The sequence below is a fragment of the Hyaena hyaena genome, unplaced genomic scaffold (genome assembly GCF_003009895.1).
Source record: "Hyaena hyaena isolate Hyena2069 unplaced genomic scaffold, ASM300989v1 scaffold_449, whole genome shotgun sequence".
Lineage (NCBI taxonomy): Eukaryota > Metazoa > Chordata > Mammalia > Carnivora > Hyaenidae > Hyaena > Hyaena hyaena.
The window spans coordinates 1,328,713-1,353,815 of NW_024081076.1; the positions used below are offsets into that span (position 1 = coordinate 1,328,713).

The 25,103-nt window shown below is 36.0% G+C and overlaps 1 protein-coding gene across 2 annotated transcripts in view; it reads left to right on the plus strand.

The window, feature by feature from the left end:
• GAS2 (growth arrest specific 2) overlaps positions 1-25,103 on the plus strand; it is a 128,380-nt gene that overhangs the window by 33,147 nt on the left and 70,130 nt on the right. For both annotated transcript variants that reach the window (XM_039253283.1, XM_039253282.1), the window contains exons 3-4: positions 9,537-9,678; positions 22,896-22,959. In XM_039253283.1, the coding sequence (XP_039109214.1) occupies positions 9,537-9,678; positions 22,896-22,959 (206 nt within the window). The remainder of the gene's footprint in view (positions 1-9,536; positions 9,679-22,895; positions 22,960-25,103) is intronic.

The following is a 25,103-nucleotide window of genomic DNA, read 5'->3' on the forward strand; positions in this document are numbered from 1 at the left end:
ATCTACATTTTTTTCTTCAGTGCTTCAAGTCACTCTTGACAACAAATGACATCATTATTTTCCCAAAGGATACATATAGTTGGGTTACTTCTTAGTTTATATGTTAAAATCTTTTCATTACTCCCTAGTAGGAACAGAGAGATTATAAGCAGGCAACCACATGGATCTGTTTATAGGTTCAATTGTTCAGGGTCAAGGGGTTTTCACATCAAAATATCTGGATTTCCAAATTCTTCTAAAAGGTTGAAATGTGTAACAACATTGAGAATGTATTTTTTATGATAATGCATTACAATTAAATAAATATGTTGGACGTGGCATGAGCTCTTCAGTTTTCCACAATCCCCACCGCTCCTTATTGTCCCCTGGAACAAGCTGCTTCATTCTTTTATTTGATCTGCCTGGCCACTTCTGGGCCTTTGAGATCGTAATTATTGAAATTATAATATTGGCAATTCTTGTAAGGTATAAAATACCCTTTGTGACTCTAGCCCTGTTGACTTTTCTGGTCTCATTTTCTTTTCTACACACATTCTGCGCCCATCCATAACACCCGTGCTTGTCCAGGCTCTGTCAGATGTTTCACTTTCTGGAATGTACTGTCCTTTTATATGCCTGTGAAGCACTTGAGATCCTTCAACTGTGTAAATTACTGCTCCTTTGTAAGGCCTTCCTATCATGATGTTCAATCAGCTCCTCCTCATTCAGGTTAAATGCACAGGCTGAAATTTCCCAAAGAATTAAATTTTAACTTCTATTTAAATTCTTAAACTTCTATTATATTTCTTGTCATATGAAGTGATGATTCATTTACTTATTTATTTATTTTTAATATTTTTTAAATGTTTATTTTTGAGAGAGAGAGAAAGAGTGAGCAGGGGAGGGGCAGAGAGAGAGAGGGAGGGAGACACAGAATCTAAGGCAGGCTCCAGACTCAGCTGTCAGCACAGAGACCAATGCTGGGCTTGAACTAATGAACAGGGAGATCATGACCTGAGCTGAAGCTGGATGCTTAACCAACTGGCCACCCAGGTGCTACTAGAAATGATGATTTTAAAGTCTTTTTATCGAAGTCACTGAGAGTCTCCGGAAAGGAACCTTGGCTTTATCTTTTTTGTATTTCAGTCTGCAGCACCAACTATTACAACTGATATGGAGCTGTGATTTAATAATGGTTGGTTGTGCTGATTCAGATTAAATTATTATTATTATTTTAATGTTTTTAATATTTTATTTGAAATTTGAGGGAGAGAGAGAGAGAGAGACAAAGTGCGAGCGGGAAGGGGCAGAGAGAGAGGGAGAGAGAATCTGAAGCAGGCTCCAGGGTCTAAGCTATAAGCAAAGAGTCTGAAAACAGGACTTGAACTCATAGACTGTGAGACCCTGACCTGAGTGGAAGTCAATGCTTAACTAACTGAGTCACCCAGACATCCTGAGAGTAAAATATTTCTATTTATTTATTTATTTTATTATTTTAATTATTTCTATTTAGAATTTAGTGCACCAATTAACTGAATTTTAATGGGTAGGACTAGACTTTTGAAATTTTTAAGAAGCTAATCACCATCTGGTTATATGTAAATAATTAGTTGGGAGAACAGAAGCTTTTCATAGTAGCATAGCATTTATATAATGATTCCCATGTGAGTGTATATGTAAAATTAGGCATAATGTACATAACAATCGAAGGAATGCATTTTTTTTAACAGCATATTTTTTCCTCCTTTGTGAAGCATTTGGTGCTTTTAAACAGCTATCAATAGCATAGTAACATTTTTATATACTTTAATTTTTAGAGCAGTTTTAGGTTCATGGCACAATTGAGCAGGAAGTAAAACTGGGTGGTACGTTGGTTACAAATAATGAACCTACACTGGCACATCATTATCACTCAAAGGCCATGGTTACAATAGGATTCATTCTTCAGACTGTGTATTCTGTGGGCTTTCATAAATGTGTAACGATGTATATCCACCATTATAGTATCTTACAGACTAGTTTCACACCCCGGGCACCTGGGTGGCCCAGATGGTCAAGTATCTGACTCTTGATTTTGGCTCAGGTCATGATCTTGTGGTTTGTGGGTTCAAGCCCTGCATCAAGCTCTGCACTGACCGTGCAGAGCCTGCCTGGTATTCTCTCTCCCCCTCACCCTGCCCCTCCACTGCTCATGCTTACCCTCTCTTTCTCTCAAAATAAATAAACTTAAAAAAATTTTTTTTTAAAGAACTGTTTTTTTCATGTCCTAAAAATCCCATGTGATGAATCTCATGGTGAATCACCTATGTATCCCTCCCTTTTCCCTATCATTTAATTATTTTACTGTCTCTATCCTTTTATCTTTTGTAGAATGTCATATACTTGGAATCATGCTGTATGTAGCCTTTTCACATTGGCTTCTTTCACTTAGTAATATACATTTAGGGCTCTAACATATCTTTTAAGGCTAGATAGCTCATGTCTTTTTTTAATTTTTAAAATGTTTTTATTATTTATTTTTGAGAGAGTAAGAGATAGAGTATGATCAGGGGAGGGGCAGAGAGAGAGGGAGACACAAAATCTGAAGCAGGCTCCCCACTCTGAGCTGTCAGCACAGAGCCTGACGTGGGGCTTGAACCCATAAGCCATCAGATCATGACCTGAGCTGAAGTCAGTTGCTTAATCCACTGAGCCACCCAGGCATCCTCATGGCTCATGTCTTTTTAGTGCTGAATAATATTCCATTGTCTGGATGTATAGCATTTCCATTCAGCTATTGAAAGACAACTTGGTGGCTTCCAAATTGGGGCATTTATGAATAAAGCAAAGCTGTTATAAATATCCACGTGCAGGGTTTTGTGTGGATGCAAGTTTTCAACTCATTTCCATCTTAACTTTTCACTATCCATCTCATCCTTTCAGCCTGAAGTTTGAGCACTAGGCTGAACTTCACTGCCATCATCAGTTTACGTTATGCCAAAGACAATTTCAGATGATTCAAAATCTTAATATATTTTCTACATTTATTGTTTAAGTGATTTCCTCATGATTTACTGGGTATGCCAGAATTCTGATGTGAGAAACCTTTTTTTAAAAATATTTAAAAAATTTATGTGAATATTTGTATGGCATTACAGCGTGAATATTACACCAAATTTTGCTATAAGACCTGTCCTGTCTAGGGTAGAATATATTTGGAGAAGGAAAGGAGAGAAGAGGTCCATTTTGAGTTTAATTCAGTGAGTTCATTGCAACTGTACTAAATCATAGCTCACTCTGTCTGAGGCATAAAGTCCTACTGCAGAATTCCCAGGAGAGCTTGGTGGCACCGGAAAGAAGTTTCTCCTATTTTTCATTTTGATACTTTTGATCTTAAAGAAGACAGTTTCATCCTTTCCAAAGGCCACTTGGTACTTCTATTTACATACCTTGATACTGTGAATGTTCAAATAATTTTTTGAGAGGCCTTCTTCCATGAAATACTAAACTAAAAGCAGTGAAACTAAAAGCAGCAAGGGGATGCAAGTGGAGACATTAATTCCATCATGGAAAGAGTGACTTTATTGCCTGTGTATTTGAACAGTACATTCTATATACCCTTTGGAAGAAGAAAGATATTAGTTCTTGGCAATTCCCACATCTTCTTTTATGTAGTCTTCTGTTTTATATCTGAAATGCCTGCTAGATGCAATCCAACTTTTGTGAAGAATGGATTATTTAACATATTAGTATTAAATTTTCAGTTCTGTGCATGTAGAAGACTAGAGATGCCATTCTCTCCATTCTCTTTTTAGTTTGACAGGGGAGAGAGAATACATATTCTTCATGTTAATGTTACTTGGCCAAAAAATGGGGAAATAAATCAACTGCTGAACTATATTAAATTCCAGGCATTGGTGAGCTATTATAGAGCAGTTAGAAGCATATGGGTATAAAAGATTGAATAATTTGATATAAACTATGTATGAGCTCAATTTTTCATCTTGGAAAATGGAGAAACTATTACCTATCTAATTCAAGGCATCATTTTTTGAGAACTAAATAGAATAATATATATGAAACTAGGTTTTGTGTGCCTAAGGCATGGTTGACAGACACTCGTGTTAATCCCTTCTTTTCCCACTCACCATATGATTCAGAAAAAAAAAAAAAAAGAAATCTGTACTGCTTATAAGTAAGGCACTAAGTAAGATTCTCCTTCTCTAAGTATAGGCTATTATAAGAATTATAAATAGATCTATAAGTACTATAAATAATCATTACTGACCTTTTGAAGCTGTAACACTCATAACCTTCACTAGGACACACAAGTTGAGCTCTGTAGCATGTCAGTGAACTCTTTGTAAGTGACCAATATAATTGTGTGTCTCCTGTAACTGTATCCAGGGTAACTACTGGTTTTGAGGGTAGTTGAAAGAAATGAAAATGGCATTAGTTCAAAGGAAACTAGTCAAGTGGTCAAATACTGGACTCTCAAACCCCAAATAATGACTGTCCTTTCCCTATTATGAATGTGCTTATATGATAGCCATAAGCCACATGTGGCTATTTAAATTTAAATGGATTTCCCCAGTCTTATTGAGAGATACTTGACATACATCACTGTGTATATTTAAGGCATGCACTGTGATGGTTTGATTTACATATATTGTGAAGTAAATCCCCTCATAGATTCAGCCAATATCCACCATCTCACATAGATTAAAACAGTAAAATTTACAAATTAGCTCTCTGTGGCACCACAGTTCAAAGTGTTCACTAGCTCCATATCAGTAGTGAGTACTCCAATGGTAGTGGAAATATAGAACATTCTCACCACCAAAGAAAATTCTATTGGAAAACTATTCTAAAGGTGAGGTTCAAGTTTAGGATGAAGATAGAAGCAAATTGTCAATCTTTTTCTGAGTTCTGGTACCCATGACAACAACAAGAAATATTTGTTAAAAAAAAAAAAAAACATGAGGGGCGCCTGGGTGGCTCAGTCCGTTGAGCGTCCGACTTTGGCTCAGGTCATGATCTCACAGTGGGTGAGTTTGAGCCCCGCATCAAGCTCTGTGCTGACAGCTCAGAGCCTGGGCCTGCTTCCGTTTCTGCGTCTCCCTTGCTCTCTGCCCCTCCCCTCCTCAAGCTCTGTCTCTCACTCTGTCTCAAAAATAAACATTACATTTAAAAAAAAAACATGAAAGGCAGAAATCATCGGTAGTTTGGTATATTTTATGTACAGTGACAATAAATAACCTTTATCAAACACTTACTTTTGCACTTGAATTATATTATTTAATTCACACTCGCTTGTAGCCGATCGTGTGCATTGTTTTCTATGTGCATTGAACAAGAGACTGAGGCACAGAAACATTGAGTCATTTGCCCAGATATCATCCCAAGAAGGTGAGATAACTGGCTTCGGACTCAAGAACTTGGACTCTCAAGCCCTAGCAGGATAATAGAAAAAAATTAAAAGCTTTAGAAGTAAATTTAAATTCTTTTTATTTCAATCTAACTTGCTTGTTGCCAGAAGGGAATGGGGAGTCACTTATGGAGTTGAAACCATTCTTTTGTACGTTAATCATCCAGTTGGTAGGTATTTTGAGGGCCATGAGTACATGTCCTGAGCTAATCCCACCGAGAGAAAAAAATATAAACATTAGACTCTTGATATTAGAAAAATTAATGTGCACCCTGTTGACTACCTGCATTTGATCCCAGTGATTGATAGTCACTTCTCATTTTGCTAACACAAAATATTGAATCTCCCTCCATGAAGGCGGGGATACAGTAGCATGACTCTTGCTAGTGAGTTAAGTGAGCCTAAATTTTGACCCAATCTCAGTTCAATGTGGGGGTTATTCTGCAGTCATCATTCTATATTCAGTAACTTTCAAAAACAGTTCAAAGGTGTTACTTAAAATTTTCATTTACACATTTCTTAATTTATAGAAATAATTTAATGTATAAGGTATACTATGAATTTAATGAATTTTAAAGGCCCTGGAAACGTGTCCTCTGGATAGGTAAAAACTCTAGTACAGTGTTCACTCCTGCCCTACATTGATTACAGTCTAGTTTGAGGAGTCAAGTTTTAACCATTCATCAGTCAGGTTTTGAGGACATAATGAGTAACAACACTGCCAGGAAAAACTTACATAAGTAAATAATTGAAGATGGTCTATAATTTAAATAATGTAGGAGTTGTTTGAAGAGGTGAGCAGTAAAGGGAAAATTAATATGGAAGATATGATGAGCCATGTGGGGAGGTTCCATTTCAAATCTCCAGTTCTTTAGATCAGAAGCACTCCTCTCCATATCTGTGGTCCATTTTCAGCTTTTCAAGTCTACATATCCATGATTACTTATGGCAGTTCTCTGTAATAAAACTCTTCTTCAAGATTTTCTTGGCCAGGAAATAGTTGGATTTTATCCATTCTATTAGTTTTTATTTTGTTTACTGCTATTAAAGTAGAGATCCAGAGCTGGTTTTCCCCTTCTAGGATTTTCATGAAAATCTAGAGAAATTAACAATTAAGAAAATCACAGGGCACACCTAGGTAACTTGGTCAGTTAAGCATCCAACTTCGGCTCAGGTCATGATCTCGTGGTTTGTGAGTTCGAGCCCTGCATCAGGCTCTGTGCTGACAGCTTGGAGCCTGGAGCCTGCTTGGATTCTGTCTTCTCTCTCTGCCCCTATCCTGCTTGTATCCTGTCCCTCTCTGTCTCTCTGTCTCAAAAATGAGTAAACATTAAAAAAAAAAAAAGAGAAAGAAAATCACAGACTGGAAGAGATATAATTGCCAAGGTGTGCAGAACTTTATAAATGCTTTGGTGTAAAATATGTCAAAAATACTTTTAAGTTCAAAGGGATTGAGTGCTGATATTATTAAATCATTTGTTCTGTAATTCAAATGAAATCAGACTTCCGCCCTAGGACTGTTAATTGTAAATGACACAGTAACCCTGGAAAGACCTTTGATTTGGGGGTGGTATTCAACCAGAAAGAATATTAGATCCTACCAGCATGCTACTGTTCTTACTGAATACACAGAGATCCTTATTCCTACTTATGTGTGATGACCTTTATAGGTACTGTGTGTGAAGGCTCAGTTAGCCATTTGGACTAATGAGGATGACTTTTTCAAATTTTACCAAATAAAATATTTCATCTGGATGAAGACTGGAAGTTTCCTAAGTCTTCAGGTGACACAGAAGCACTAGATGTGATAACTCCAGAACAGAAACAAATACCCTATAAATCACTTGAATAACACCTTGTTAGATAGCTGTTTCTATTGAATTCCTTGCACTGGGGATTCCCAAGTTATGGAATATCAATAACGAGCTTTCATTTTATTTGGCCTAAAATAACTTTCATGTCTTCAAATATGAATGAATTTTAAATAAATACTTACACTCAAGTATATGCTATGTAAATGACTTTGTAAGGACACAGGCTTATAAGGGAAAATTGCTATTTTCATTTCTGTGCCCAGTGCTTGTCCTTGTAAGTTCTTAAAGAGGAGGCTGATTGATATCTGAGGGCTTGTTTCTTGTGGGTATTCTCTCAAAATATGTCCCTTGATAGATTAAATGTCAAATCAATCTCTAGCTTCTTGAGTGCCACATGGATATTGTATTCCTTTCCGCTATACAAGTCATGAGCTGTATGTCCTTAATGTGCCCTTAACTGTGTCAAATAGTTTCTAATTTCGAGGTTATACTTCCTATATAAAAACACATTCCTAGGTTGTAAATGGTTTTACACGTTATTTCTTTCCCCACCCAGGGATAGAGGTGCTAAATCTTTATGTGGCTCTGTATTTGAATCTTTTGATGTTCTTTCTTTAAAGATGATCTTTGCCTTAGTCACATCATAAAAAAGCTTTATAGTCACCTCTTAGAGGTTTTTTTCCCCCCCAGCAAATCCTCTTTTATGTTTGGCTGACACAACTTACTGATTTTGGTTATTTAATCTGAAAATATTGATAAAATAGTTAGTCATTTAAAATCCTCCTACTTAGTTTGGAAATATGTAATTAAGTAAATGAAACTATGCATCAATCACCTACCTCAAGAGTAATTACCATTTTATCAATTTAATTATCAAATTATCAATTTGATGCATGTCATTCTTTAATTTTCCCTACACTAGCATTATTTAAATTAGTGTGATATTCATATTTATCATACAACATAATTATATGCAATTTAACCTTATATATAACCATCTGTATCTCTCTATATGTAGTGTATATATATATATATATATATATATATATATATATATATACACACACACACACACATACACATGATCATAAAATGAATACTTTAGGTATGTGGCTATAAAATCTTTGGTCATGAAGAACTCTAGTATGATGTTAGCAGGACTTCACCAATTTACTAAGGCCGCTATCTCATTTTTTGTAGCCATTCTTGCAAATGAACCCAACAATCAACAACATTTGCTTCTATTTATTGGGTCATAGTGAATGGAGGACACAGTTATTTATGAATTGAAATCACAAAGTGAATGTCTCTCCGTGTAGCAAAGCTCTGTGTGGCTGTCACTAACCAAATGCATTGCTCAGTCTTTCCCGTCACATAGAATTGCATTCTGTGACTTCCTGGAGTGCCATGGAAACTGGTTATGTTCTATTAAAGAAAAAAAGCCCACACAGTTCTTTATAACACTTGGTATGGTGCTAGTGGAGATTTCCTGGCTAAAATGTTATGCCAGACTGCTAATAAAAAAAGCCTGTCCAGGTTCATACCCACCCTTTATCTTAAGTATTTTCTTATTCCAGAAGAATGTCAATATGCTTCGGGGTCAGATAGCAGAAATCCAACCAGAATTGTTTTTATATTACAATGTAAAATATTAATAATATAATGTATTGATATGTGTGTATGCACTTAAGAGTGCAGGTTTGTGTTATACATTATCTATCATTATATAGTATATTTGTGTTTCATTTTTTCACGATGGAATACATTTATAAATAATTTGTGGCAAATAATGATAAGAGTACTTGGATAAAAGATAAAAACAAACAAACAAACAAAAAACAGTTAATACAAGAGAAATGGAAGAGGTAATCTGAGCCAGGGAAGGGACTTCTGTGTATTTATGCTAGATAGTAGAAAAGGCAAGGATTTGTTTATATGCACACATTTTTATAATTTCTTTCTTTTTCAATTTTATTTATTTTGAGAGAGAAAGAGTGAGTGGAGGAGAGGGGTAGAGGGAGAGGGAGAGATCTCTGAATGCCAAGAAGGCCCTGCACTGTCAGTGTGGAGCCGAAACATGAGATCATGCTTTAGTTGAAATCAAGAGTAGGATGCTTAACCAACTGAGTCACCCAGGCGCCCTTGTAGTTTCTTAATAACAACTAAGTTTCATGTACATTTCCCTTTCTTTTCTATAGCGCTTCACTAACCTATTTATTGATATGAGGTTATTTGAAAACGTTTTATTTAAAACACAAATGTTTACTTAATGTGCTGTTGTGATGACTTTACCAGACATTCCACCCGAGTGAGATTTTTTTGTTTTTGTTTTTCAGAATCTGCCTTTGAAGAAGATTCCGTGCAAAGCCTCTGCACCCTCAGGCTCCTTTTTTGCCAGAGACAACACAGCAAATTTCTTATCCTGGTGCCGAGATTTAGGGGTCGATGAAACATGTCTATTTGAATCGGAAGGCTTGGGTATGTATTTCTTTCAGAATTTTAGCTGATAAGATTATTACATATCTTTGTCATAACAAAGACTTTGTATAGCTATCAAAACTTGTTTGCGTGGTGTCGCTTCACAGATTGTTAATTGAAAAACTTCATGGTTTGTTGTAAACTTGAAGGTTTGCTGTAAACTTGACTCTTTGAAGGTAGGAAAAAATGCATGCCCTTTTATTGTTGGTCACTTTATGCATGAAAAGATAGGAGTATGAATAATGCCATTCTTTCCAGGCTAAAATGAAGTATATGCCATGCAAAACTGGGGATATTTGGAAAGTGTAGGCTTCAGTTTTACCACCAGACTCAAACCTGGACTAGAATGGCAGCCATATATGCTCCACTCATAAGGGCACTACTGTCTTTCACCTCTACAAAAGGATGAAACAGCATTTCCTATAAGCTCTATCTTTGTTGAAATGGAAGTTTATTTATTTATCTATTCTTAGTGAGTTAAAAATCAGGCAAGCCAGCAGGAGATTGGGATAATTGAAGACGATGATATAAAAGATACTTTAGTGTCCAAACCTACCCAGATAATTGGGGGGTTTTCGACTTGTTTTGCTTTATAATTGAATTTGGGCAAATCCACTTCCACACCAGAGAGCAAGCTTTTGTATTTCCTTGGGAGGAAACATACATTGAATGGTTCAGTGTTTTTAAATTTTTTTTTATGTTTATTTATTTTTGAGAGACAGAGAGACAGAGCAAGAGAGGGGGAGGGGCAGAGAGAGAGAGGGAGACACAGAATCCGAAGCAGGTTCCAGGCTCTGAGCTGCCAGCACAGAGCCTGATGTGGGGCTCAAACTCACAGACCGCGAGATTATGACCTGAGCCAAACTTGGATGCTTGACTGACTGAGCCACCCAGGAGCCCCTGAATGGTTCAATGTTTTCATATCACTTAATAGCTACTGTTAAATGTTCAACCCTCCTGTATCAGCTCTCCCCAGTATAGCTCTCATATGGAAAGTATCGACATTAAAGTCCCATTATAATGAAATAGGACTGAGTGAAGAATGGAGACATCTGTGGGGGAAAGAGGGGAGCTTTGGTTCTTTTGCCTGAGGCTTTAAAAAATCAATTCACAAAATCACATAATACCAAAGCATCAAAGCATCAAAGTAAGCAAAGCATCCTTTAGAGAGAACAGGTATACAAATTGCCTTCCAAACAGTGAGAATACCCCTTTGCCCCCAGGCCTCACAAAACAGCATTTCCCTGCTGAACCTAGGAAAATTGATGGTTCACAGCTCAAGTCGTACTCATTTTATATGCTCATGGAAATCTGTGTTTGTACTAAGAGGAGGGAAGATGATGTGGAAAAGCTCGCCATCAAATTTCTGAGAATTCTCTCAGCAGAGAAGAAAATTATGTGAATTTAGATCAGGAGAACATTTTATACCTGAAAGAAAAAATAAACTAGAAGAATTGTACAATAGCTTACTGTACACAACATGTGCTCCTTGAATAATCATTATACAAATGGGCTTTGACTGCTCTTATTAATTCCTCACATTAAAGTAAACCAAACTTGGTGGAAGACGTGTGCATGTATATAGCTCTACTTCAGTCCGCTGGTAGTTTTACAAATAGATTTTAACTTTAAGGTTTATGGGAAACTATATGAGTGAAGAATTATAGGGAAGGAACGTGGTGGAATTGTTTGCAAAAAAAAAAAAAAAAAACTTTTGAAAGATCAAATGAATGAATGAATGATAAATTTAAAAATTCAGGTCTTAGTCACAAGGAGTATATACTCTTCCTGTGTGGACAAATACCATCACGACTTAAAATTCAGCAGTGCCCTTCAGTTATGAAAGGAACTACCACATGGGGAAACTGCTCTATTATTTGTGAATTGGTTTATTGTGCTGGTTTTCATTTAAGAAACATCTTTTCCAGTGACTACCATAGGCCAAGTGGGGGACGAGGGGCTGCGAATGGGAGGGTGAACTTGTCTTAGTTTTCTCCCTGCCTCTGAGTTCTTTTGTTAATTGAAATAATAAAACTTTCAGTTGGAAGCCAAGAAGCTTGGATGGCTTTTTCAAACCCCATTCAGGTCATAAGTAATACATTTTATCTTGAAGCAATAAAGCCTAAAGCAACTGTATAATAAAGGTCCTGATATATAAATACATACTCCACAGCATATAAAATTATGTCAAGATGAATTTTGCAATGACCTAGTTCTTCACTTTGCTTGAAAAAACAAAACAAAACCCTGACTTTATAAAAAGAAAATCCAAGATAATTTATGCATAATAGCTACTGAGTATTCTATTTAAACATCTTTCATTTTGAATATCTTCTATATTATAACTTAGCTTATGACTTGCAATTAAAATGTATTTTTATATCCAAGGAAGTTTGATGACACCAAGTTTTTGAGTAGTTTCTAATCTCAGCACCGAACTAACTCAGCTCCTTGGGCTTTCTGGTTTGTTTCTCAATGAAAAGACAAATTTGAAATTTCTGTTGGTCAGAATAGGACATGAGGTGAGGTATAATAGATCCTGCGGAGACAGAAGGGAGCCAATATTATAGCATTGACTTTAGGATTATTCGGAGAAAGGAAACAGCTGTGCCCCTAGATGTTAATGATAATCAAGAGAAGGACAATGCGAAATTCCATTTCCCCAAGTGGAAGCCTTTCTTCATAGATTTTTCTTATTATTCACTGTGGGTAAGGAAGTGATTGAGTCACTGCTGATGGCCTTGGACTCCGTATTGCAGAATTGACTTTCTTGCAACAATAACACTGTGTACTCTGCTTGATGTCTTTTCACACTTCACTTTTGAAAGGGAATTTAGGGCAAGGGTTTTTCTTTTTTCCTACCTCAAGATTTCATTTCAGTGGCACACAAGATGAAGTGCATCCTTTGTGTGCTGGTGTTTTGAACAGCAAATAAATGAAAAGATGCCCTGATGAAGGGGAAAAATCTGTTTGAATGAATGATAAAGTAGATCACTGTACTGAGTGTGTATCAAGAGGCTTCTGTCTTTAGCTGTTCAAAGGTCTTTGCCTGCATAAAGCATTCTTATCTTTGTGGCAACTGATATGCTACCCTCTGTTGCAGTGTTTCTTTGTACAGTGATTTGCAAGGGGATCTAGATTCCCAACTCACTCAATCTGTTCCCTTTCCACAACAGCTAATGACAAGAAATCTCAGTGATGGGGAAGGCATGCCAGAGCTGAACTGGGGTGCATGGATAGCGGCTTATTCCATATGCTCCTCTCATGTTTCTTGTCTTTTTGATTCTTGGCAGATAACTTTTTATGCCACAAGATATAATCACATTCAGGGTATAACCTGCAGTTTATCTTCTATGAAATTCTTGATAATTTGTCCTCTGTGAAATGTCAACTCTCAGATCATAAATTCACTCTATCCTAAGTAGTGTTTCAGAAATGAGGCAATAGAAAAATGGCTAAAAGTCATGAACAGCCTCGTCATAGAAGACATAAAAAATCTAATACAGATACAAAACTATTGGAGATCTTAGCAATAAGGTAAATGCAAATAAAAGCTGTGGAAAATTAGCTAAATAGGAGGAAATTATATATTTAGGTTGAATATGTGGAAAATAGGATCTTCTATACATTGCTGAAGAAAAGTGGAAATTGGTATGCTTTTTTAGAGGGCAATTTGGCATTATGGATCAAAGACCTCACAAGTGTTTATGTTCTCTTATCAAATCGTTCTACTTCTAAAAGTTTACCCAAAGGAAACAAATAGAGAGAGGCACCAGAATGTCCACTGAAATGCTTTTTTTTTTTTTTTTTTTTTAAGATTCTGACCTTGGTTTTTATTCCTCTCTGTTTTTCTCTTTAATCAATTTCCTCAACCAACAGATCTTTTTTTTTAACATTAAAAATTTTTTGATAGTTTATTGTCAAGTTGGGAAGTGCTTTTTATAATAGTAAAATAAAGGGAAATGAACTGAATCTATGGCGCTTAGTGATACCTTAAACAAACTAGTCATAGTAGATACCGATCAAAAATATTCCTGAGACTATTTAAGGATATAGAAAACCTATGATCTGCTGTGAAGATGAGACCACACATATCTAGTAAATAACCATTAAAATATATTCAGAGTTTGAAAGGAAGATAAACAGAAATCAGGTTATAAATGATATTATTTTCTTCTTAGTTGTCTATTAACAAATGTTAGACAGTAGACAGGGATGGCACATAATCTGAAGCATGAGCAATTAATTTTATTTATATTAAGATATCATTGGAACCAATTTGTGTAGAGAATTTTTTGTTGGCCTAATATTTTACACACTGAGAATTATAAGGGCTGCTTCACATTGTCGAAGTTAAAGTGACATTTCAAGTGATTAGAGAATTTTACACTGCTCTAAGAACAGAGGATGTGGGTCTTTGGGGGCTCTGTGAGACAGGCTTTAACCTTACAGGTCTACTTATAATGCTCAGCTACAACCCCCACTGTTCAAATCACTCTGACATATAGGTCAGTGACTAGAGGAGATTTGTTTGTTTGTTTTCATATCTCACAATTGGTTTCATTGGATTCTTTAAAAATATTTAGGATTGTGCTTTAGCTTAAAAAGATGAACAGGAATGTTTCCTTGAATTTAATAGTATGTAGTTTATCATTCTAAAGATGAAATACTCCCCCAATAATTTGAAAAGAAATGAACTTTGCTTTTAATGTTGGAGTAAAGGAAAAATGTTTAGATGACTCTAGGTGTGAAAGCATTTCAGTTTTCAGTCTATAAAAGTTAATAGATGTATTCATAATCTCCCTAAGAGTAAATGTAATACTGTTTCAAAGGTTAAATATTTTAACAACCTTTTCTAACACAGTGCTGGATATTTTGATATGGTTCCTTTTTATCATTTTAATTAAGACCAAAAATCTATGATTTACTCTCAGTCTTAAAATATTTAAATTATGAATCCCCAATATTGATGCTCTTATATGAATTTTTCTAAGCTATTTTAAGCAAGAAACTATTTCATTCAATTAGTAATGTTCTTGTGTAGGGGACTTATTATTTGTGATTTACGTTAGTATACTAATTTAGAAATTGTCAACTATAATTATTTTTCTCAGAACCCTGTTTATGTTGCTCAGTTTGTATACATTCTGGTGAGCTGTGAGATGGGTGGGTGAATAAAAAGATGGGGTGGGGAATACTTCAAAAATGCATAACGTTGTGTTTGCTGTAATTGTGTCAATATCATTATGTTATTGGATGATTATAGGATTTGGAAGCCAGTGACTATCCTTCAACTATTTCTCAGAGAAAGAATCTACTCAGCAAGAAAAGGGTTTGCTATCTGTTGTGCTAGCATGCAAATGTGTGTGATTTGTTCTTTATTAATTTTCTGTTTGTGCTTGCTGTGTGCATTGTCTTCTGTTGATGCATGTCCTTGATGAGTAGTTTCACAAAATACTTTCTTTTACTGAACCTTGGTCAAGCACTGATCTATCCACAGTATTGGTTTGATGTTCCTGCAGAAAATTAAAAAGAGGTTACGTGTGGACTTTTCAACATTGTTTTCCATTTTATACTTTAAAATCACCTGTTAACATCAGAAAAGATATCTATGCCTGCCTTCCATTGTTCGATAAATCACCTCTGGTTATTATCTATATTATGGACTCTAAGAGTATTTCTGTGGAAAAAGGCTATATTGCTTTTATTAGTATAAAATAAAATACTCTTTTATTAGGACGGCAATTTCAAGCCATCCATTCAGCACTTGGGTTATTTATTTCAGTTTCTTTCCTAGAGACAATCATTTTAGACTTTTGTGTTTTTTTAAATTTAATTGATTAGCATCTCAGTTCACTTGTTTTACTTTTGAACTCAGATATTCTTTCCAAATGTAGCCATTTCTCATACCTATGTCGGGGCCAAGGTATGAGAAAACAGTACAGAATCTGACTGAGAGAACTAAGTGTCTCCCTAGAATGATAATTACATCAAGACTCATTGAATGAATGTTAAATTGAGGGAAATGAACAGCTTTCTAGCTTTTCCAGGATCAAATTTTTGCTGTACAATATTCAATACTAATACTAGTAACTACATGGAAGTTAAGTAGTGCATGTGTTATCATATCTACTCCTCCAGCAACCATCATTTTATAAATGAGATGCTGGGACACAGAGAATTAAATAACTTGCCCAATGTACACACCTTCTCAATGGCCCAGCTGGAATTTGAATTTAGCTTCATTTACTTCCAATGATCATGCCCCTGTGTTAAAGAAAGTTATGCTCTATTTGAGTTAATACCAGAAGTTCATATGATTATTTAAAGTAAGAGGAAATATAAGGTATAACTATAAACCAAATTAGAAAAAGATTCTTGCGTCTAATTGCTGTTCTGAGCATTAGTGACTTAACCCATTAATTCCACATGAAGTCCAGTACTGAAGAAAGGAAGGGCATCACTTGGTACAGGCCATTTCTCGACTTAGTGGCAAAGTCACTTAACTACATTTTATTCTATACATCTTTCATAACGGATGAGACTATGAATGAAACGTTCTTGTTTCTATGAATTATATGGATGTCATAGCCTGTTCTAAATGTGAATAATGATTCTGAGAAATTTGTATACATACACACCCAGTGTTCATGAGTTGGTGAGATTCTTTTTTCTTTAGCCTTCCTGAGATCAGTTTTAAGGCCTCTAAATTGCTATGCTATCTCCAGTGGTCTCCTACCTTTAACCTCAAAGGTTTCTGCCTGGGTCTTACCAGGAGTGACTTGATATAGGGAGCAGTTTGTGACTAGCCCTTCAACTTCTCGAAAATCATCTTTTGTACTTTATTAATCCTGGCAGGAGAGAAATGCCCATAATACCCGTTAAGGACTTACTCAATGCATGAATTACTTTCCCTCCATTCATCATCATCATCATCATCATCATCATCACTGCTATCTGAAATATTCCTAGAGTATATTATATATATCAAACACATTTGAATCTTTTTAACAAAATAGAGGAATTATAACTGATGTTTAATGCTTATTTATTTTTGAGAGAGACAGAGACAGAGACAGAGACAGAGAGAAAAACAGAGAACAGGTGAGGGGCAGAGAGAGAGGGAGACACAGAATCGGAAGCAGGCTCCAGGCTCCTCCAGCTGTCAGCACAAAGCCCAACGTGGGGCTCGAACTCGTGAACTGTGAGATCATGACTTGAGCCAAAGTTGACGCTCAACCTACTGATCTACCCAGGAGCCTCTAACTGATGTTTATTATAATAATCATGGGATTGATTAATACAGTGCTTCTCCAACATTAAAGTACACACTCATCACCTGGAGAACTTGTTTTTTTGCTTTTTGTTTTTATTTATTTATTTATTTACTTTTAATTTTTTTAAAAATTTATTTCTAATAGACAGAGAGAGAGACAGAGTGAGCAGGGGAGGGTCAGAGAGAGAAGGAGTCACAGACTGAAACAGGCTCCAGGCTCTGAGCTGGCAGTCAGCACAGAGCCCGACGCGGGGCTCGAACCCACGAACCGTGAGATCATGACCTAAGTGAAAGTCGGACGCTTAACCAACTAAGCCACCCGGGCACCCCAGAACTTGTTTAATTGTAGATTCTGATCAGCAAGTTTGGGGTGGGGCCCAATAATTTGTAGTTTTATCCAGCTCCTAGCTGATGCCAAAGCTTCTGGTCTGTGGACCCCACTAAAGTAGCAAGGGAGTCACATTTATTGAGGGCTTGCTATATGTACCAAGTGCCCTTCACCTCATCAGGAAGAGCAAGTAGAAGGCAAAATGCCTGTCTGAGAGATGAAAAACTTAAGCAACCTGGATTAGAACCCCATACTTCTGACTTCCGGTTTACTGTATTTTTTATTATACCACTCTTTCTGAGTATTAGAGCCTGGTGTTCTCTAGTTTGGGAAGTGGACCGCTATTAATTTATGATATTTTCACAATTAAACAATATTCAGTCAAAAAGATAATTTTATTTCAAATTTCCTTCCTAAGTATAAACCTAAAAGTCAGTTTCTCTCAGAGCCAACAACAGATTATAGTCTCTAATTTATAGAGACCAAATAGACAACACAGTTTTTCATGCTTTCACTTCTTTGCCCATGTGTTGAGACTTAATATATTTAACCAAACTATACATTTATGGTTGAATGCATTTTATACTTGCAGATTCTGTGACATTGAAACTCTACCCTTTGCTTTAGTGGAGGGCCTCATTTTCTATTCCTGGAGCTAACAGCACTCCGTTTGACATTTGATGCCCATGAGATTTTTATAGAATCTAGGTTATAAGACTGAGTCTCTTGCCACATATTTTTGAATAGGGATCTGTGTTACTTTCCCCAGAGGTGTTCCACATTCTGCTTTTCTTTGAGATGGTTTTGATTATTTAAAAGAAAAACCCCAATGACAAAACCTTTGACATAATAATTACCGTTGACTAGAGTGCTTTTGATTTGTTTTAAAAAGAATTTTTTAGAGGAAATAAAAAGCAGCGATCCCCTAGTCTCCTAACTTAAAGCAGAAGACTATGCAAATGTTTCAGTGACAGAGTGAAAAAGATGTTTTCTACTGTAAACTTCAGTATAAGTAGAGGTTTTCATGTTTTTTTAAAAAGGATGAATCAATAAAATGATTTGTTTAAAATGAATATACTTAAGACTAGATACAAAGTCTTTTGTTCAAATGCAATATACTAAAAGTCATCATGACAAAGACATGCAATTGGTAATACATTATCAACTTAGGTAATTTACTAAACATGAACTCATCTAAATTATTTTATTCACAGAGACAGGAAAACTAATGTAAGATGTTTGCTGTTCCACAAAATGACATATTTTAATATAATTGTTACTTACGCTCTATACTGAACACAAACTTGTGATAGGTATGGGATATCTGCTTTATATTTCTGCATATGCTGCCCAATTTGACCTACTTAACCTGGCATTTGATTTAGATTGATTTATTATTAATGATTTCTGATATAAAATAAATGATAAAATATTCAAAATACACTCACTATAATAAGACCACTTTAAATTATACACATTCTACCACTAGTGATTTTTTTATTCCAAAGCTTTTTTTAATACTTATTTATTTTTGAGAGAGAGAAAGAGAAAGAGAGACAGAGTGTGAACGGGGGAGGGCACAGAGGCAGAGGGAGACACAGAATCTGAAGCAGCTCCAGGCTCTGAGCTGTCAGCACAGAGACTGACATGGGGCTTGAACTCAAGGACCGTGAGATGATTACCTGAGCTGAAGTCAGACGCTTAACCAACTGAGCCATCCAGGTGTCCCTATTCCAAAGATTTTATAGTGCTTAGTGTAGTGACAAATATCTGATTGGAACACACACAGTAACAGGTTTTTAGGGAACAAAAATGAATGAATTATTGTTGTCTAAGCTAAATGAAGATAATCTTTAAACAAAGAATTTATAGCAAAAAATTAAAAAATAATAAAACTAACCTTGGGCAAATCTTTCCTATGTGACAAGCACTGTGCTAAGAATAACAATAAATATTATTTCACTTAATCTTCACGAAAATATTGCAAGGTGTACACTATTGTTTTTCTTCAGAAAAATGAGATCTTATAGAATAACCACCCAAAAGATAATACAACCAGTAAGCATTCACACTCACACTCAGATCTTTGTGATTTGAATCTCTTTCTATTAACTTAGTTTAGAACTTGCTTGAGTGTAAAAACCAAATAAAGTCACCACTTCAGCAAATTTAGATACTATTGGAAGACTCTTGAATTTAATTTTATAGCAATAAGGGAAGAATATTTGCTTTTACAATTAAGCAAACATTGATATAATTTGCGTTTTCTCAAGGCACCAGGTAAGGTTTTAGTCTTTATCTAGTTCATTGTCAATACCACTCTCATCACCAGATGATTGCCACCGTCCTTGAGTTTTGAGATATATTATTTACTGAGCCATTACTGTTTTGTGTTAAATTATACATCTGTACGGATTCATCTCATTCATTGCTTATTAGTCATCAGATACTGTTTTTTGTTTTTTGAGGGGTTTGGTCATTATGAGCCAGGTATAATACACCGATTAAAAAAGCCATTAATATGTGATACAATAACACAGGTGGGTTTTTTTGAAGCAGTTTTTTCCTTTATAAAATATATTTCCAAGAAAATCGGGCTGTAAAATATTATCATTCTACTAGTTTTTCCTAAGAAATCGTGCTAAAGAAGTTCATTTGTCTTAAATTGTATAGGCTGATTCTGTTGAGGATATGAGGAATCATACAGTTGCTGTTTAGTTTGCCAAAATTAATTTTCTGAGGAGTTCATGGTAGATTCAACACCTGAGTTTAGGCATGCCAAATCTGTTTTAAGTTGATTAACTTAATTGAGGAAGCAAAGAAGTACACAATAGTAATGTGTCTTATATATCACATTGTCTTTCCTTCATTAGCCAGATGATTGTATTTTTTTTTTCAGGATCAATTTTATTTTCCATAAAATGTATCTATCCCAGTGCTTATATAGTCCTCAAAATATTTATAATGAGTTGGTTAAGGAATCAGCATAGCTGGGTCAAGTATTACTTTTTAAACCTGGGTAGTGACTGCACATTGACCTAATATGGTCCATTCACTAGAAATTTATATGATTTGACACTGTTTCCATCAAGAAATGCATGAGATTTTATCCACATCTCCTGCTGCTGTAGCCACTTGCTTCACACAGTTTTCCCTGAAGATGAGAGTATTAACAGGGCCTTAAGAATCTTCCTCTCTTCAGTTTTTGTATATTCGTGTTTTCACTCAAAACTCCAGTTTATTATCTTGTTCCATGGACAGGGTATTTTTTTTTAAAGCCTGAATCAGAAAAAATTGATTATCTAGACAGGAAGGTTGATTCATTTGTTAGCGTCTGCTTTGTAATGTTTGTTATTGTTCTCTTTTTGAAATTGATGCCTATGAGATATTACAGTCCCTACATTATATTGCACTGAAGTCGACTTAATATATCACAGCCAGGGTCAACCAGTAGTGCATTTGAAATTGGAAGTAGCAAATATCCATATTTTAAGATTTTTAAATTAGAAATAATTTTAGGCTTCTTAATAAGGGGAATTCACTGAGGGTCAGCTAAAACTAAGTTTTATAATACCAAGAATTGAAATAGTCTATAATTGAGATTTTCCATAATTTTATCTTAAAGGGCATTGTTGATGGGGATAGAATTTAATTTAAAAGGTTTAAAGGTGACATTTTATAACAAGATGACAAAATTGTGTCTAAAGCCAAGTGAAATCATATATTTTTACAATCCAACTAAATGTTCTCTTTATACTCATCACAAACAAATTCCATTCTGGTGTCAGTGAATCAAATATTGCCACTATCATAATCTGTGGGGAGAAAAAATAAGATATTTAAGTTAAAGGAATTGAATGATGCTGGGAAATGGAATTATAAAATTCTATGTTTAAGAATTAAAGCAATATCATTTATCTTAAAATATATCAATAAGCCATCAATAAGCTAGTATTTTCTTTTATCAGGATATTGTCATGTAAAGACCATTCTCAAGTCAATATAATTTTTTCAATACCTGTTGACTTTATTAAGTGCTGTATATTTTTTAAATAAATATAATATTTTTAAAATTCTCTATCTTGGCTTATAGAGAGCAATGCAAGCAGGAAATACTCTTGGTAGACTCAACAAATCCAAGTATGATTTTTCAGCATTACTGAATGTGTCCAAAGCAATTAGAAAAGCAAGTTTTATTAAGTAATCAGATTATATTAGAATTTGATCAATACAAAGGACAGTCTACTAATTTGCTCATTTTATGGGCAAAGCTGACTGATAATATATATGCTGATATGCATTTGCAAATCCATTCATTTGAAAGTATATCTTTCTAAAGTACAACTTAATCAGACTTGATCAGCAAAGGACATCAAATTTCAGAATCTCACTTGATGTTCTTGCGTGGTGGATAACAAACGACTGTGGTGTATAATTTTTCTCCTTATTCATTGCATTATTTCTGCTGAAATCATTGGTGAAGATAGACTCAGGATTTTGCAAAGTCTAGTCTTTGCTCCATTGTCTTTTGCTAAAATACTGTGTTTGCTAAAAATACTGTGTATTTTAGCAAATAAATTTTTTAAATCTTTTTTTGTAATGTGTATTTATTTACTTTATTAAAATTTTTTAATGTTTATTTATTTTTGAGAGAGACAGAGCATGAGTGGGGGAGGGGCAGAGAGAGACACACACACAGAATCTGAAGCAGGCTCCAGTCTCTGAGTTATCAGCACAGGGCCTGATGCAGGGCTCGAACTCTTGAACTGAGAGATCAAGCCCTGAGCTGAAGTTGGACGCTCAACCGTGTCACCCAGCCTCCCCTGTATATTCATTTTTTATTTTTTAAAATATTTATTTATATTTGAGAGAAAGAGTATTTGAGCAAGAGAGAGAGAGAGAGAGAGAACGAGCAGGGGAAGGGCAGAGACAGAGAGAGAGGGAGATACAGAATCTGAAGCAGGTTCCAGGCTCTGAGCTGTCAGCACAGAGCCCAACATGGGGCTTGAATTCATGAACCATGAGATCATGACTTGAGCCAAAGTCAGACACTTAATTGACTGAGCCACCCAGGTGCCCTTGTAATGTTTATTTATTTATTTTGATTGAGAGAGAGAGAGGTGGGGGATGAATCCCAAGCAGGCCACGCTATCAGTGCAGAGCCTAATGTAGGGCTTGATCTCATGAACCATGAGATCATGACCTGGGCTGAAATCAAGATTTGGATGCCTAACCTTCTGAGCCACCCAGTTGCCCCATGTACTGTGTATTTTAAAATATCAAGTATTTATATAATAGCACAGCTACTAATGTTTCCAATATTGGCTTATTAATATTAACTAATAAAGTAAAACATTTTCTGGAGGAGATTTACTCCGGATGAGATTTCCTGAGACTCATGGCTTTGAGGAAGGATGTTGGGCAGCGTTTTGAAAGACTTTAGTAGAGCTAAGTGTATCGTGGGATAGGATGGCTTCTGTGAATGTCAGAATGAAGACTATCTCATTTACTGGAAGCGGGAGGGATGAGAGGTCATTGGCAAGCCTGTTAGCTATTGAGCTGCTTTACAATCCCTTCTATTGTAAAGGTGTCCACCTCTGTCTTGTCTTTCAGTCCTCCACAAGCAACCCAGAGAAGTGTGTCTCTGTTTGCTAGAGCTTGGCCGGATTGCAGCCAGGTAGGTCAGACTGCTGCCACTATGTCAAGACGTGAACCATCCTCAGCATCGAAGTGATGGAGATGCTTGCTGGTTTTTCATTGCTAATTTAACTTGGGTTTTGAGAATCTACTTTCTCATATAATCGGTTCGAACATCTCAAGAGCAGTTGTTCAAAATAAAAGCATGTCACCTATAGTTTTAACACCACGATCTTCTCTAAGGCACTATGTCTAATAAGCATTTACTGAAAACATATCCTCCAATCCAATAGATTTTCCCTCCAACCTTTTCTTGGGGGAGGGGGAGGATCTTGTACATGAAGTCGTATGTGACAATTACTCTTTCCACTAAAGTCTATTCCTCTTCTGTCTCTCTCTCCCAACTCTCTTTCCTTCTCTTTCCCTGTTTATTCTTTGCAGTTTAATTCTTAATATAATCCCTAATATAATTTATTATTATTTAATACATTTCTTAAAATTTAATAATTTTAATAATTATCTCCTCTTTTGATCTTCTTTTCTCATTTTCCCTCATTCAACAACTCTCAGCTCTTTTATTTTTATTTTTTAAATGTTTATTTATTTATTTTGAGAGTTGGAGAGGGCAGAGAGAGAGAGCTAAAGAGAGAGAGATAGAGAATCTCAAGCAGGCTCCTTGCTCAGCCTGGAGTGGAGCTCGATCCCATGACACTGAGATCATGACCCGAGCCGAAATCAAGAGTCAAATGCTCAACTGACTGAGCCACCCAGGCACCTATCAGCTCGTTTCGCTTCTAGTTCCAAGTGGGGGGATAGTTTATAAATTATTCTCCATAGTTTGATTAGAGACAAGCATAGAATATCATCTTTCATAAGTGGCGATAGGTTTGGACTCCTTTTCTTCTAAGAAAATGGAAGTAATTGTAGAAGTCGTAATCCTAGCTAGATCAGCAGAGAAAGGGACTTTATTACCTCAGCTAATCTGCTTTGGTTTCACGTCTTCTCTTTTATTATCTGGCAAATGACCAAATGCAACTTCTGACAGGTCCATGAAGCCCAAAGAATTAGAAACGAGGATATAAGTGTTGGAAGAAGTCTTGATTCAAAATAAAACTTAAGAATTGATTGGAAGATGTTTTTTCATCTAGATCTGGGTATACTTTTAGGACAGAGATCGGATGAACCAATAAGATAAAGAGAGCACTGGCTCTGGGTGAAAGTTCTCAGAGAGAAATTCATAAAGAAATCACCGTCAAGAGAATACAGGGTGTGCATGTCAGCAGACTACAGCATTGGGTAGAAAGCTTGCTGCCAGTGAATAGACTTGAGTTTTGTTTTGTGTTGTTTTATTCTGTTTTGTTTGATCCAATGGAAAACTAACCTGCAATCAGAAGTAACTCCAAGTTCTATAAAACGTGATAGCAACATAATCTCAAAAAGTTGTACATCAGCCAGGAATTTTGCTTTATCACAACAAGCGGGTATGAGAAAGATTTTTTTTTTTCAATTTTTAAAGAATTCAAGGTAACTATGACTGAGGCTCTGCTCAAAGTGAAAAAGTCAATTTGAGACATTTGGAGGTTTCCCAATTCTCCCTCGCTCTGTTCCCAGATTCTGTGTGAAGGTCTTGGGAGAGGGGCCCTAGTCCTCTGTCCGCTGATGTCTGTAGCACTAGGGCTTCGCTTGAGCTTGTAGCGTCAAGCTGTTCTGGGGACCCCACCCCCTCCAGCGCTGTCACCTCTTGGGTTCTATGAGGGAACACGACACGGAAGGACTTAGCTAGGACTCTGCTAAGCTACTCCACCACCAGTCTTGAGGCTTCTGACCTGTAGGGCAAACAGCCTTGAGTCAAAGGAGTACCAAAGACGCTACAGATATCCCCTAAAAAGGGGGAAGTTAAAAATACTTGGAGGGAGGAAAACACACCAAGTAAAATCTCAGTAAATGAGCAGCTGCCCCTAAAATGTTAAAGTGGGAGAAACATGGATGGTGTAGAGGTCCTGCTTAATAGAAGGACAGGCAGAACACTTTCTGTTCAGTTGTTTATTTAAAATTTTTTTAATGTTTGTTTATTTTTAAGAGAGAGAGAGAGATACAGCACGAGCAGGGGAGGGGCAGAGAGAGAGGGAGACACAGAATCCGAAGCAGGCTCCAGGCTGCTGACGTGGGACCCAAACCCATGAG